The sequence below is a fragment of the Anolis carolinensis genome, chromosome 3 (genome assembly GCF_035594765.1).
Source record: "Anolis carolinensis isolate JA03-04 chromosome 3, rAnoCar3.1.pri, whole genome shotgun sequence".
Lineage (NCBI taxonomy): Eukaryota > Metazoa > Chordata > Lepidosauria > Squamata > Dactyloidae > Anolis > Anolis carolinensis.
In genome coordinates this window covers 25417171-25433597 of record NC_085843.1, presented here as the reverse complement: position 1 = coordinate 25433597, position 16427 = coordinate 25417171, and the positions used below count along the sequence as shown (strand labels likewise).

General features: G+C 41.7%; 1 protein-coding gene across 1 annotated transcript; it reads left to right on the top strand.

Moving 5' to 3' along the window:
- The first annotated feature begins 1380 nt into the window (after positions 1 to 1380).
- On the top strand, positions 1381 to 9270 carry LOC134297356 (vitelline membrane outer layer protein 1-like). Its single transcript, XM_062974590.1, has 4 exons — positions 1381 to 1592; positions 3352 to 3558; positions 6392 to 6489; positions 8859 to 9270. Exons 2-4 carry the CDS (start codon positions 3391 to 3393, stop codon positions 9157 to 9159), a joined length of 567 nt encoding a protein of 188 aa, XP_062830660.1. The 5' UTR covers positions 1381 to 1592; positions 3352 to 3390; the 3' UTR covers positions 9160 to 9270.
- The last annotated feature ends 7157 nt before the right edge of the window (positions 9271 to 16427 follow it).

Below are 16427 nucleotides of genomic sequence, written 5' to 3'. Positions count from 1 at the left end.
GGGCTGTCAAATTTACTATCCATTGGATCAGTCAATCAGAATGATGAGTGTAGTCCAGAAATTAGAAGAAGGCTAGAACTTGGAAGGGCAGATGAGAAGAAATAAGATAGGATACTGAATTGTCAAGATATCTTTATATATCAAATTCAGATTTGTCCATGCCATTTGTCCATGCCATTTATCTATGTATGATTATAAAAGCTGTACAGTTAAGAAAGCTGTTAGGAAGGTAATCAACCCATTTGGAATGTCATACTGGATGAGAGTTTTGGTCTGTCAAAAATCAGATATTTGAGCAAATCTGGACTGAACTCTCCCAAGAAGTTAAGCTGACTAAGCTTAGACTGTGATGCTTTGGTCCCATTGCAAGAAGACATGATTCATTATAAAGGATAATAATGCTTATTAATGCATGGTCTGAGCAGGATTGTTGATAAGTTACAGAATGATCTGTAGGTGTGTTGTTCATAAGATTGGCATACATCAAAGTCAAAGTGATTCCACAACAATAGTCAGTCTTAGAGTGTAGTGCGGTGACTGGAAATCCTGTCCACAAGAATATGGCTAGTTTCTTAGCATAAATATGCACACAAGCATACCTCTATATAGGGCAGGATTTGGAGAATTAATAGGTGTTAAGCCTTTGTTGGGGCATATATTACAGAAAGTACAATAAAAGTATTTGAGAGGGCTCATAAAAAAAGAATTACTGCTCTTCTCTCCCAGAGTTACCTCACACTTCCTGTCATTGACTGCTCTGACAGTGAGGGTGAGAAGATGCTGTTTGAAAGGCCAGCATTTGAGCTACAGTTCAGAATTGCTGAACAGCTTCCTTAGCTGAGCTTGAAAGAAGAGCCTATGGAGGAAGCTAGCACTTCTCAGAGTGCAGAGCTAGTACAAGCAAGTTCATCTGGATAGACGGAGGTAGGGTTAAGTGTTTTGGGTGTTTTAGATTTGCAAAAGCAGAAAGCTCTATTTCACTGGTCTTCCAGGTCAGCAGATGAGCTACCAATAGACAACACCTGAGCAGCTTGCATAAAAGATGCTTGAGTGGCCTCTTGTTTCTGGCAGCATCTTCAGTGTTTGGAGTGGTGATATCAGATTGTTGGAGATCTCTGGTTTCATGTACTTTGGAATATCTCTTAGACTCCGGCATTTGGATTTTTGGATTAACCTTTGACTCTAGGTTCAGATGGAATTGATTTTGGATTTTAGAATAGATTATCGCCTTCACTGGTGTTATTCCCTGCCGTTGTTGCCTTTTGCTGAATTCTGCCATTTGGATCTGGACCGCTTGCTAGCCTCCTGTTTAGAAATGGGTCTTGGCTTTATGACATTTTCTCCTACAATGAATAGGCTTTTGGAGACAATAGAGGAATGGGTAGACAATGGACAAATAATTCTTCATAGCCTTTATTCTGTTCCATTCAGTTATCAAGTAACAGAGCATGGCAATTGATAACTCAGAACAAGTGACTCCCACATTTCTTCGTCCTGCCCCTTCCCAATCTCCTCCCAGATGACCTTATATTTGCTGCCTACTGCAGGTTCTCTCTCATTCCACCTGTAGGACACCTAATTGCCGTTACACTGTAAGTTTAACTGCATTATACTTCACAAAGAAATTTTCTGAGGGAATTGGGAAGAGCAAGATAGGACTATACAAGTCTTATTAGTTGCTAAAAATAGAACTAAGTAAAAATATGGCCAGACCATGTAGTTATGTGGTAATTGTTGGGATGGACTGAAGGCCAGCATTTTTTCCACAAAGGCAATCCATATACGATTTTAAATCCTGTTTGTCTCAACTAGAGTAGATCCTCTGACTAATGTACCTTTTAAAAAGTGATTCAATTGGTCAGTTGCAATAAGGATTAACCATTCTGAATCAGATCAGGGTATTTAGATGTATTTTCCTTCCTCAGAATTATTTAGAGAATTATTTGCTTCAATTTTTGATGCAGTAAGCGGGGGCTAGTATGCTAGACTATAAAGGCTCTAATGTTAGAGGTTGTTGTGTTCATCATCATCATCATCATCATCATCATCATCATCATCATCCTCCTCCTCCTCCTCCTCCTCATTTTATGTCTTCTCTGCCTCTCCTCATGGCTCGAGGAAGATTACAACATTGCTAAAACACATGATCATTTAAAAACACTGCATAGAATACACATATTAAAACATACTTCCATTATATATATATATATATATATATATATATATATATATATACACACAAAACAAAAGTTACACATAGAATGGAAGTTTAAAATTTGTAATTAAAACTATATGAGTAGGTCTGCTAGAAAGGATTGGTCTTCAATTGTGTCTTAAATTCCGATAGCTGATCTAGCTGTCAGAGCTCTATTGGCAGATTGTTCCACAGTCTTGGGGTGGCCAACAAAAAGGTCCTCTGGGTGATGGTTGCCAATCAGGTTCAAGCAGGCTAGAGTAGCTGTACCTCAGAGGATCTTGGTGTTTGGGGTAGATTATATGGAAGAAGGCAATACTGTAGGTAACCTGGATCCAAACCATGTAGGGCAGTGGTTCTCAACCTGTAGGTCTCCAGGTGTTTTGGCCTACAACTCCAAGAAATCCCAGCCAGTTTACTAGCTGTTAGGATTTCTGGGAGTTGAAAGCTAAAACATCTGGGGACTCACGGGTTGAGAACCACTGATATAGGGCCTTTAAGGTCAGTTTGATTGACAAAGGCTGCGTTCCTGCTAGTGGCAAATGAAAGAATAAATCTACCTGCTTATATCATTATCTATTCTGCAAAAAAACCCATCAACCATAAATGACCACCTAGAAAATGCAGTCACCTAGCACCTTCCCAGGGCTACTGAAGAGTAGAGAGAGATAGTGTTTTGAAAATGTTTGGCTCTATCCCTGTAGCTAGATAATATATGAAGATTACTTAGACCTCTAGAGGATAGCTTGCAATCCTCCTCCGTGAATCCTCTTCTTTCCACCAGCCATGGAAGAGCCAGGGTGAATTGTATCTGCCAAATGGTAAGCCTGGATGAATGGGTTGAGATGGAGCATAATTCTGCGAGTGAAACTTTTATAATACAGTGTTCCATACATGCCATCAGCCAGGAAGTTTCACTGGATTTATTTCCTTAACCATTTTCCTTATTTCTAAAGATTTCTCAATTTGATGTTTAATTCAGGATTTGTTCCTCTAATTAAGGGGGAAGGGAATATATCCACTATTATTGCTCATCCTGCATTTGGGCCCTTGAAGTACTTTGTGTGGCTAGATGGAATTGCCTTTAGATTTCAAAAGTGATCCAGGAGGAATTTCCAGTAAATCATATTAAAAATCTCAAGACATTGATTTTCCAGAAACATTTTGCCAGTGAATCTGAAATAGATTGCTTTCCAATGGACCTCTCTGTGACCATTGCGATCTGCTTGATGTTCTGCTGTATCTGGGATGCAGAAAGTCGGAAATCAAATGGCGTCCTAACAGTGCCAAATGGAGCACCGGGGGGCACTTGGGGGGAACTACAGTTCTGTACTTCAGGACATGCCAATGGATTTGCAATTAAGGTAAATGTCTTTCTATAGTGCCCTCTTTTTCAAACACTTTGAAGATTAACAATATGCCAAAATCTCTTTCCTACTTTCCATCTTTCATTATGATTCCCCCTTCTCCAAAATTAATCATAGGACGCCAAAAGTGAACACAAAGAAAATTCATAATGGTCATTTTGTTGGTTTATAACTGAATAGTGATTGATATGAAAGGATAGATTTTGAGAGCCACATGAATGTCATCAAAAGAAAGTAGTCTAAAGCCAGCTGTTAGTTGTAAACTATACCTATGATTATAAGTCTACACTTGTGAATCCTCTTTAGTTGGGACTAGTAACTGGATTTGCGGCATTTTATTAAAGAATACCAAATGCAGCCTGGAGAGCGATTGTATAAGAAAGTGTTATATGAGTTTCACATCACTGAATATTACAAAATGACTACTTCTATTGAGGCTGAATTGAAAGTTTTTTCTATCCATTCATATTGACTCACTTCATGCATGTTGTGGAATAACACAACAACTTTTGGAGTTTTTTCACAATTGAAACACATGTTAATCTTACAACAAAGGAATTTATACCAACTGGGAATTTATTTAAAAAAAAGAGAAAGAAATATACTCAGAGAAGTTACAGAGGTTGTCATACATCATTTAAAAAGTGCATTCTTTGAAAAATGAAAATCCCAGATTCAATCTACACCATTCTTACTAACGTAATTGCTTTATTCATATGGTTCACTTCCATTGGCTGCTTGTGGAAACTCGGATTGTGATAAACCTTCAATGGAGTTTTATTCTCATTATAATTCTTTCAGGGGTGAATTTCCCTTCCTAGGGGTAGATTTCTCTTACTTTGTGTTGTTTCAACCCTGTTCTCAGGGGCGGCTTAAGGTATAAGCAAGGGAAACATTTGCAGGTGGTGCGGAAATCCACTAGGAGTGCTGTTGAGGTGCTGGGGGCCTTGAAAATTTACCTAGGGCCGGCTCGCCTTGCTGCTCTCCACCAGGCTCCTTGGCCTGGTGCAGCAGCGATGCCGGGGCCTCAGTAGGCAGCTCCAAGTTGCCAGGGGACAGCATGACAGCGCCCACCACCTGCTGGTACTTCTGCTGCTGCTAATGCCCGTGATCTGAGGTCGCTCTGGAGGCGGATTCCACCCTTGCATGCTCTGCTTTCTTTCCTTCCTTCCTGCCTGCCTTCAAGTCCTGGCTGGGAGCAGCTGCTGCACATGCTGCTCTGGCTTTCCAAGCCTGGTGGGCTTTTTGCTTTCCCCCTCTATCCCTATCTCTCTCTCTCTCTCTCTCTCTCTCCCCACCCCCATCCTGAGGCAGCCTGCTGATGCTGATCCGCAGCAAGCTCCGATATTATCCACTCACTGTGTGGTGGGATGAGCTCCTTGCTGATTTGTATGGGTCCCCTTCTCTCTCCCTCTCTCTCTCTCTCTCTCTCTCTCTCTCTCTCTCTCTCCCTCCCTCCCTCCCTCCCTCCCTCCCTCCCTCCCTTCCTTGTTATAATCAGTCGATCCCAAAAAAAATTATCTGTCATTAAAGCCTATTTTCTTGTCTGTGATATAATACTCTTTCAGTTGTTTAGTTTAGATATTTCCGTGCTATCTCTTCTTGTGTTTTCAGGTGGAAGTTTTCATTCCTTTTTATTACCGTAGTATCTCTTTATAAGTAGGCCACTTCTTCCATTCCAGCAATCTTCTTTGACTCGCTTCAAGGGGGGATAACCACATTGGAGTTTTTGAATAAAAATTACTTTTATACTTTCCCCATATCTTTATTAGAGCCGATCTTATGAAATGATTACCAAAGTTTTTCTCTATTTTTGCTTTCCCATACCACGGGTATGAGTGCCATCCAATTCTGAGGTCAAACCCCTTCAATGTCAACATTTTTTGTTTTTTCAGGTTTAACCAATGCTTAATCCAAGCTAAGCCACAAGCTTCATAGTATAGTTTAAAATCTGGGAGTCCAAATCCATCTCTGTTTTTTGCATCTGTCATATTAATAAATTTGATTCTGGCTTTTTTTTCTGTCAGACAAATTTCGTTATGTCCTTATTCCACTGTTTGAAGGCAGTTAAACTTCTAATTATTGGTAGATTTTGGAACAGATATAGCATTTTGGGAAGTATATTCATTTTTATTGCCGAAATTCTTCCAATTAATGATAATTTCAGGTTCTTCCAATTATCTAGCTCTTTCTTAATTTCTTTCCATTTGGACTCTTAGTTAATTTTTAATAATTGAGCATTTCTCACAGTGATCCATAGTCCCAAATATTTAAGGTGTCACTTTTTAAGTGTGTATACCCTTTTTGGGACACCCTGTTTAGAGCAAGTTCAGATGGAAAGTGGGGCTCTTAATACAGGAGGATTAAAGGCATAATAATCTATCCAAACTGACATATCTATGCAGTTTTAAACAAATATTGTAAGGGGGAAAATGCAGAAAATCCTGGAACAAATTGGCAGCCTGGAAGAGGAGGGAATTGCACCAATCACAGAGCCTTGTTCCCCATTGCTGGAGTTCTCAGGAGTTTGTAGGAAGCTGCATGTAAAGGATCAGCTTACATTGGGAGGAGGAGAGGGGACTTGATTTCTCCTCCATGCAATCAAGATTGAGAGGTCCCGATTCTCCCCGTTTCTCTGCTTTCTCAAGAAGTACAAAGCCCAATTCCACAATCCACTTCAGAGTAACTTAGGTTTTAGGACATGTTGGCAGCAGAATAGTCCTTGATTAGGTCTACAAGCCAGTGCTTCTCAAAATTCAGACAGAAAACATACACAAAGGCCAGTTACAGCAAGTATTTCAACACAATCTATTTTTTTCATTTTTATTAGGTACAAAAACCGCAAGGTATACTAAAGGATGATACATCTCTGAATGGCATCCGTCTTTACTGTAAATCTGGAGAAACAATTGAGTCTACAGTTGGATTGTGAGGACTTGTTTTCTTCTTTTTCCTCTTTGATTTTATTCCTTAGAACAACAAAAGAGTTGAAATTCACTGAAATTCTCTACATCAGTATTTTAAATAGGCTTTATTTATTTACAGTATTTATATTCCGCCCTTCTCACCCCAAAGGGGACTCAGGGCGGATCACATTGCACTCATAAAGGCAAACATTCAATGCCATAACATAGAACAGAGACAGAGACAAGACGCAGGCTCGGGCTGGCCTTGAACTCATGACATCTTGGTCAGAGTGATTTGTTGCAGCTGGCTTGCTTTCCAGCCTGCGCCACAGCCCGGCTTTAATGGTTTAAACTGTTTACTTTTAAGTTGCATGGGTTTAATTTTTATGTTAATGTTTATAGCCTTTAGATAGTGATATTATATTTTGTTTTTAGCACTCTTTACTGCTTTCAATCTTTGTTAAGAGAATAAACTACATACTTCTACTACTACTAGTAGTACTGCTGCTGCTGCTACTACCAGTAATAGGAAATACAGTATCATGGGAACTATCTACACAGTATAATTAGTGCTGTTTGACACCACTTGAAGTGACATTGCTGATTGCTATGGAATCATGGGAGCTATAGTTCTTTTACTTAGTTTGACGAAAAGTTATGGTGCCTCACCAAACTACAAATACCAGGATTCTATATCATTGAGTCATGATAATGAAAGTAGTGTCAGACTGGATTAATTCTACAGTGTAGGTGCACTAAGATTGTATCTATTACAACCTGAGTTTTCATAGGCTGACAGGACTAACTGCAGCAGCTTTTCAAATATCATGCAAGGAAAAGAGATACCCAGAATAAACAATAAAGTCTAAATAATTCAGGATATTGCTGTTTCAAAGGTGTGTTCATGAAGGGAAGACCCAGGGAAGTCATGCTCCCCCTCTACTCTGCCTTGGTCAGACCACACCTGGAATACTGTGTCCAATTTTGGGCACCACAGTTGAAGGGAGATGTTGACAAGCTGGAGAGCGTCCAGAGGAGGGCAACTAAAATGATCAAAGGTCTGGAGAACAAGCCCTATGAGGAGAGGCTTAAAGAACTGGGCATGTTTAGCCTGCAGAAGAGAAGGCTGAGAGGAGACATGATAGCCATGTACAAATACGTGAGGGGAAGCCATAGGGAGGAGGGAGCAAGCTTGTTTTCTGCCGCCCTGCAGACTAGGACACGGAACAATGGCTTCAAACTACAGGAAAGGAGATTCCACCTGAACATTAGGAAGAACTTCCTCACTGTATGGGCTGTTCGGCAGTGGAACTCTCTCCCCCAGACTGTGGTGGAGGCTCCTTCTTTGGAGGCTTTTAAACAGAGGCTGGATGGCCATCTGTCAGGGGTGCTTTGAATGCGATTTCCTGCTTCTTGGCAGGGGGTTGGACTAGATGGCCCATGAGGTCTCTTCCAACTCTACTATTCTATGATTCTATGATTCTATGATTCTAAGGGAACACCTAAAAATCAAGTGGTTGTATGTTTCCTGCTGAGCAACGGAAGGAGATGGAGCCGCTGAATTTTCCCGGATTGCCACTGAATGTACTCTTTAGTGACCTGGGAAATCTTCTTTCATTGTCCAGTTGTACAACTGCAACCAGACACTGAAGTTTGCTACTCTGTTCTCCACAGACAGTGCCATTTTCCTTGGTGGGAAGTGGTACAGAAGGAGGTAACAAATACCTCTTTCTACCCCATTAACAATACCATATAGACTGGTGTAACACTAGCCTATATCATTAACTGATTCTGGTGTAGACATTATATCTTCATTCTTGCTTTTAAATTTCAGGTAACTGCACACATCAATGTCCTTCACAGATTTGCTTTGACTTTATGTTTCTGCATTGCAGGCGGTTGGACTGATCGCTCTTGTGGTCTCTTCCAATTCTGTGATTCTATTATTCTGTTGTACTGTTATTATTTACACATTAACACTATTTTGGGGATGAAATCAAAATCCTATTGTTAGTCAACTTACAGCTACACCAGATTCACTGAATCAGATAGATTTTTCGATGTGTTTTCTCACTATTCATTGATTGACTACTAATCAACAGAATTTTAACCATAGAGCTCTTGAACTGCTTCTTGGTGTATATATAGTTAGAAGCAAATCATCAATGTTTACAAAAAGGGTGAGGAACCATTGATCTGATGGATATTTTGGATTTCATCTCTCCAAAACTCTACTCAGAAAGAATTGTCACAGCTGAGGGTCCAAAACATCTTGCAGGCCAGTTGTCCTCTAACCATAGTTTATGGCTTTATTAATTAGGTCAGTAACTAGTTTTGAGGTCAATCTAAATGTATTTCTCTGACCATTGTGATCATTGTTTTCTCTAACAGGAAAGGAGACTGGTCAAAGAGTATAATTTGTTCCAAAGGCTTCCTGAACTCCTTTTCTCTAAATGTGGAAAAACCACAGGGTCTGCTTGATGATAGCGCAGCCAACAACATTAAGTTCAAATGTCAAGACGGGGAAGAGCTGAAGGGCAATTCATATGAGTGGGGTACATTTGGCCCCTGGAGCTTGTCTTGTGAAACTGGTGCAATATGTGGGATCCAAACAAGAGTACAGCCTGACAAAACTGGAGTCCTTGGTGATGACACGGGACTTAATGATGTTAAGTTCCACTGCTGTGATTAAAATGATTCAAATGTAAGCTTTTTAGCCTTCTGACAACAGGGCGAAGAGCTATTTATATTCCTAATTGTTTAACGACATAAATCTTAATCACCATTAAACCTTAAACAAAGAGGAGTGTTTTATTTTCTCTATGCAATTTGATTAATCTGCAGTGCTGGTATTCCCTTCCTTTTCTTCCCAAAACACTAATGGAACACAGTTTTGAGAAATTTCAAAGCTGAATTCTTATTTTGAACATGAGTGTTCACAAAGCAATTCTCAGAGCAGAAGTATAAATCATGGGCAGAGTTTGGGTTCCAAAATTTGAGATTTTGATATGACTGAGGAATAAGTCAAGGGCCGTTTTGGAGAAAGGAGAGGTATGGGATTGGGATTGGGGCAGTTGAAATAAAACACCGAGAATATTCTGCACATCCCCACAGGGAAGCCAAATGTGGCCATTGAAAGGCATTTTGCCTCATTCTTCTTGTGTCTTTGAAAGGTTGTAAATAACCATATGTGATCTCAAATATAACTTAATTTACATATGCCTGTGTTTTCTACTATAGCTTTGGCATCTGATCTGCAAGGCTTACAAAGTTTGCATATTTAGGCAAATGCTGTCTTGACCATTGCATCACTACCCACATCAAAGAATTCAAACGGTAACTTCAAAATAGCAAATCCAATACAGAATCTTTCATATTTGAGGGCTTCTTTTAAACGTGCAATTTAATTTTTTGGGGATAAATAGCAATGCTTTTTACAAAAAATAAAGTCATTTCAAAAACCTCTGCAGAGGTACCCTATGTGCTTTGCCTCACACATTCCACAATATCTATACAATACATCAAGACATCAAATATATGGAGAACTGTGCAAAATTCTAACTGATTCATTATTCTTCTGTTGGGAAATCCGTCTTTCAGTTAGGAATGAATATTATGAGATAATCTTACCTTCACTGTACCAAACTAATGGAATACACAAAAGTGTTGTCTTAGTGACCATCTCTGCTATAGCTTGGGATTAAGAAAACCAAAAAGAATAATAATTGACATATCATAGAATCATAGAATAGTAGAGTTGGAAGAGACCTCATGGGCCATCCAGTCCAACCCCCTGCCAAGAAGCAGGAAATCGCATTCAAAGTACCCCCGACAGATGGCCATCCAGCCTCTGCTTAAAAGCCTCCAAAGAAGGAGCCTCCACCACAGTCCGGGGGAGAGAGTTCCACTGTCGAACAGCCCTCACAGTGAGGAAGTTCTTCCTGATGTTCAGGTGGAATCTCCTTTCCTGTAGTTTGAAGCCATTGCTCCGTGTCCTAGTCTGCAGGGCAGCAGAAAACAAGCTTGCTCCCTCCTCCCTATGACTTCCCTTCACGTATTTGTACATGGCTATCATGTCTCCTCTCACCCTTCTCTTTTGCAGGCTAAACATGCCCTGTTCTTTAAGCCGCTCCTCATAGGGCTTGTTCTCCAGACCCTTAATCATTTTAGTCGCCCTCCTCTGGACGCTTTCCAACTTGTCAACATCTCCCTTCAATTGCGGTGCCCAAAATTGGACACAGTGTGATTCCAGGTGTGGTCTGACCAAGGCAGAATAGAGGGGTAGCATGACTTCCCTGGATCTAGATGCTATACCCCTATTTATGCAGGCCAGAATCCCATTGGCTTTTTTAGCTGCCGGATCACATTGTTGGCTCATGTTTAACTTGTTGTCCATGAGGACTCCAAGATCTTTTTCACATGTACTGCTGTCTAGCCAGGCGTCCCCCATTCTGTATCTTTGATTTCCATTTTTTCTGCCGAAGTGAAGTATCTTGTATTTGTCCCTGTTGAACTTCATTTTGTTAGTTTCGGCCCATCTCTCTAGTCTGTCAAGATCGTTTTGAATTCTGCTCCTGTCTTCTGGAGTGTTAGCTATGCCTCCCAGTTTGGTGTCATCTGCAAACTTGATGATCGTGCTTTCTAACCCTTCGTCTAAGTTGTTAATAAAGATGTTGAACAGAACCGGGCCCAGGACAGAGCCTTGCGGCACTCCACTTGTCACTTCTTTCCATGATGAAGACGACGCATTGGTGAGCACCCTTTGGGTTCGTTCGCTTAGCCAATTACAGATCCATCTAACCATAGTTTTGTCTAGCCCACATTTTCCTAGTTTGTTTGCCAGAAGGTCGTGAGGGACTTTGTCAAAGGCCTTACTGAAATCCAGGTACGCTACATCCACGGCATTCCCTGTATCGATATATATCTACATATGACTATGAAATCTGCATAGTTAAGAAAACTGCTAGGAAGAGAATCAACTCATTTGAAATGTCATACTGAAGGAGAGTTCTGTAGATACCATGGTTAATAGAGTCAAGCTACTATATGGAAAATGCAAGATCTGAGCTTGATTGTTGATAAGTAACAGAGTGATTTGGAGGTCTGTTGTTGATAAGGTTGCCATATATCAAAGTCAAAGTGATGCCACAACAACAAAAACCAATTTAAGGACGCATCCACAGTGCCCAAAATGTGAGCCCTCTCTGACTTTTACCTCAGGCATCCAAACAATGCCTCAGGTTCATTTATTTATTTATCATGTCAGAATCAAATTGAGGGTACAGTTAAAATGTATTCAAAAACACAAAGTTAAAATTTCGGCATTATGCTACATGTCCTTTTACCAGAAGCTGGCCACTTGGAGTGCCGCTGGTGTCACTGTGAGAAGGTTCTCCCTTTGTGCATATGGCAGGGCTCGGGATGCCTCAGGTAAAAGCAAATTAATTCAGGACGTAGCAGGAAGACCCAGGTTTGTCCCAATTTAATTAGGTACTGGATTAGACCCGGGTCTTCCTGAAAGACCTGGATCAAGTTCAGTTTGAACTCTGTCTGGACTGCCCCCTCGATAGTCCTGGAACTTCTGAGGGGGCAGTCTGCACAGCCCTCATGAGTTTTCTGGGCTGAATCAAACCAGAAGACCCCAAGGGTGCCAACCCTTTCTCCAGAAGCCCCTTAAACCCCCAAAACAGAAAAATAACTCACCAGGCCTCCATTACACTGCTACCGGAGGTCTCCTGCCTTATAGAAATGATGCTCCTGGAGAAGAGGGGCAAGGAGCAATTTTGCTCCTCGTCCCCACTTCTCCTGGGATGCCACTTCTACATGCCAGGAGACTTCCAGCAGCGGTGTAATGGTGGCCTGGTAAGTTATTTTATCTTTTTGGGTTTTTAAAATCTCCCAGAAGGTTCTGGGAGGGCATCTAGACACCCCCCCCCCCACACACACACCAAAAGCCTGGGTTTTTCAAGCCAGCGTGGGGAAAGAAATCCGCCCTTGTCTGGGTTTTTTAAACCCGTTGCACCAGACTTTCCCCTGTGTGGAACTGGCTTTAGAGTTTGGTGAGGTGACCAGAAATCATGCCCACAAGAACATGGCTAGTTTCTTAACACAAATATACACACAAGCACTCCTCTATAAATGGCAGGATTTGGTGAAATAATATTTGGTGAAATTATATTCCTATGCTTTTTTCCCTTAGACCATGTCAAGGAAGGTTTTTTTTTTTGTGATGAATCACTGACACAGCCCTTCCATTCTGCATTAGTGAAAGTTCACTGTATACTTTGCAGGTTGGAAAAGAGATGCAGGAGACTTCTCTGCCTGCAAAAGCACTTCCTGTGAGTGGGGACATTCAGTTATTTGCAGTGTCTGAGTTAGAATTGATAAGGAAATGCTGTCTTGAAGAAAGTGATATGCAGGTGAACCTGGACAACTGTACTGACAAGTATAAAGAGGACAATTTTGTGGAACCAGAGTCTTTAAGTGTAACTCCAGGCTGCACCCAAGTCTACTACTCCTTTCCACTTAAAGCCAAGGAAGCTGTCCTGACACTAAACCAGAAGCTCCTCTGGCTTCTAGCCTCTTCCTGGACACAATTCAAAGTGCTGGTTATGACCTTCAAAGTCCTAGACCAGTGGTTCTGAACCTGTGGGTCCCTAGGTGTTTTGGCCTACAACTCCCAGAAATCCCAGCCAGTTTACCAGCTGTTAGGATTTCTGGGAGTTGAAGGCCAAAACATCTGGGGACTGGCAGGCTGAAAACCACTGTCCTAGACAGCTCAGATCCAAGCTATTCGGCTGACCGCATCCCTTTGTAGCAATCTGCCCCGGCCCGGAGATCTTCAGGAGACGCTCTTGTCCTGGTCCCATCTCCATCTCACGCCCGGTTGGTGGGAATGAGAGAGAGAGCCTTCCTTCTTGATGACTGCTTTTTGACTCTGGTACTCCCTGCCCAAGGAAACTAAATGGCCCCCTTCCTGCTGTCCCTCTGGTGGCAGGCTAAAACCTTTTATTCAGACATGATTTTACAGAAAAAGGTTTTAAAGATCAAGTCAGGGGTCCTGTGGTTTTAAACTTTGAGTATGTTTTGATTGATTTTAACTGTGAATTTTAATGCTGTTTGTGTTTAATTCTGTTTTAATGTTTGCATATTTGTATATTTTAAATTCTATACTAATACTTTTATGTCAAGCCACTTTGAGTTCCCTTTGGGAGAGATTAAGCGGAGTATAAATAAATAAATTAATAAAGATTGCTCCACTTGTGATGCATTGAGATGGGGCAGGATGCTAATCTATAAAGGCTCTGATGTTAGAGGGTGTTGTGTCACTTATGATGTTCAACTGACAAAGGGTGGTGTCCTATTACAGGCAGATGAAAGCATAAGTCTTCTTGCTAAATGCTTTTTTTGTCTGTTGTGTACTGTAGTCTACCTTTTGCAAAAAAAAACCCACCTGTAACTAACAACTTAGGCCCCTTCTATACTGCCACATAAAATCCAGATAATTTGCTTTGAACTGGATTATCTATATACAGTAGAGTCTCACTTATCCAACACTTGCTTATCCAACGTTCTGGATTATCCAACGCATTTTTGTAGTCAATGTTTTCAATACATTGTGATATTTTGGTTCTAAATGTGTAAATACAGTAATTACTACATAGCATTACTGCGTATTGAACTACTTTTTCTGTCAAATTTGTTGTATAACATGATATTTTGGTGCGTAATTTGTAAAATCATAACTTAATTTGATTTAATTTTGACTTTTCCTTAATCCCTCCTTATTATCCAACATATTCACTTATCCAATGTTCTGCTGGCCGGTTTATGTTGGATAAGTGAGACTCTACTGTATATAAAAATGTAATGTTTGTTTGTAGGACCGAGTAAACAACACAATCACTGAACCAAATCACACCAAATTTGGCCACAATGCACCAACATATCCAAGGTATGACCTCCACTCAAAAAAGTTTACACAAAAAAAAGGAAGAACATAAAAACCCCCAAACCCTAGAATAAGTAACAGGATTGCCCTGGCCCTGTTCCCTTCCAGCGTGAGGGAAAAGTGCACGGTCACACACATAGCTGACAAAAGGAGCTCATGCAGCACCGCCAAGCAACCTCCCTCAACACAGGATCCTTTTTAAAATAATACTGTGCCTATGCTTGGTTTGTTACTGATTGGTTGGGTGTGTGTGGGGTGGAAGGAAGATCCCCGCAAGCTTTGCAAACCTCAAAAAGGGGCACCTCCTCCTCATTCCCACCTTTGCTATGGAGGGGTGAGAGGGAAGGGATAGGGGCACACCATGGCCATCCTTCCTTCTCATCCCACCTTCCTGCTGGGTCCGGAGAGAGGGGGGAGAGAAAAAGAGAAAACCTGACATGGAGGGAAGGGACATTGGAGCCGGACACAAGGATAAAAAGAGGAAAGGGGAGAGAGAGAAGCTCCTGCTGCCTTTGCGCAGGAAGACGGGCGCTTCAAAGCCTTCCCCCCCTCAGCAAGCTTCTAAGGCAGCAGAGAAAGAAGGGAGCCAGAAAGATTCTGTAATGTTATATTGCATTACATTGCATTGCATTGCATTACATTTCTAAAACCCTCCCCGGGTGTTCCATTCAAGTTTTGGACTTCAACTCCCACAATCCTAAACAGCCTACCCACTGTTAGGAATTGTGGGAGTTGAAGTCCAAAAGACCTGGAGGGCCCAACAAGATGGCTCAAGCCCCTACCATCTCACATAACATTATAATATAGACCAGGCATGGGCAAACTTAGGCCCTCTTGGTGTTTTGGACTGCAACTCCCACAAATGGGCCCACTTGGTGTTTGGACTTCAACTCCCACAATTCCAAACAGCTGGAATTGTGGGAGTTGAAGTCCAAAACACCTAGAGGACTCAAGTTTGCCCATGCCTGGTAATTACTGATAGGTAAAGGTAAAGGTTTCCCCTGATGTTAAGTCCAGTCATGTCTGACTCTGGGGGTTGGTGCTCATCTCCATTTCTAAGCCAAAGAGCCGGCATTGTCCATAGACACCTCCAAGGTCATGTGGCCGGCATGACTGCATGGAGCGTCGTTACCTTTCCGCCAGAGCGGTACCTAATACAGATAAAATATACACAAATATGTGCACAAAACTTGACTCCCATCCTTCGGCAACCAGGCTTTGAAGCAGCGATACCACCCTGAATCATCTATGCTGCTAAGACTGGTCCCTTGCTAACACTTTGTTTAATGAATTCCCTAATATTGAATGACCTGCCTGCACTTTATAGAATTTTTAGACCTAATCATCCATGCTGCTCCTGAGCCCTCTGCACTTTATATTTGCATTTTCACTTTGTGAGGGTGGGGAGGGTTGGGGGATTTTGCAGGATGGGGGAAAGGGAAGAGTAGGGAATGAAACCAGCTGGCAATATAGAGATATCACATCAAGGATGGAGGTGCCTCTGGATTATGGATGGTACTGCCGAAAGTCAGATCTGTAAATGGAAAAATTACCATCATCCAGGATCTGATTCTGGACAAGCATGCAGATCTGGCATGGATTACGGAGACGTGGCTGGATGAGGTTGGGGGGGGGGGGTTAATCTCTCCCAGATTTGCCCACCAGGTTACTTCATGCAGCACCAACCGAGATCTGGGGAGGTGGGGTCGCAGTGGTTTAGAGGGATTCCAGCTCCCTGATCATGTGCCTCATCCTATAGTCTACCACATTTGAGTAACCATCTTATTCAGATCAAAGAAGAATGAATTTTTGTGACTGTGTATGAGCGGCCGCTGTTAGCTCCAGTTCCTGCCAACCTAGCAGTTCGAAAACATGCCAATGTGAGTAGATCAATAGGTACCACTCCAGCGGGAAGGTAACGGCGCTCCATGCAGTCATGCCGGCCACATGACCTTGGAAGTGTCTACAGACAGCGCCGGCTCTTTGGCTTAGAAATGGAGATGAACACC

Excerpts from the sequence above, each read along its gene's own strand:
- LOC134297356 (XM_062974590.1), top strand. The coding sequence starts at position 3,391 with ATGGACCTCTCTGTGACCATTGCGATCTGCTTGATGTTCTGCTGTATC. Across the intron at positions 3,559-6,391 it reads CCAATGGATTTGCAATTAAG|GTACAAAAACCGCAAGGTAT; the intron begins GTAAATGTCTTT and ends CATTTTTATTAG. Across the intron at positions 6,490-8,858 it reads ATTGAGTCTACAGTTGGATT|GAAAGGAGACTGGTCAAAGA; the intron begins GTGAGGACTTGT and ends TTTCTCTAACAG.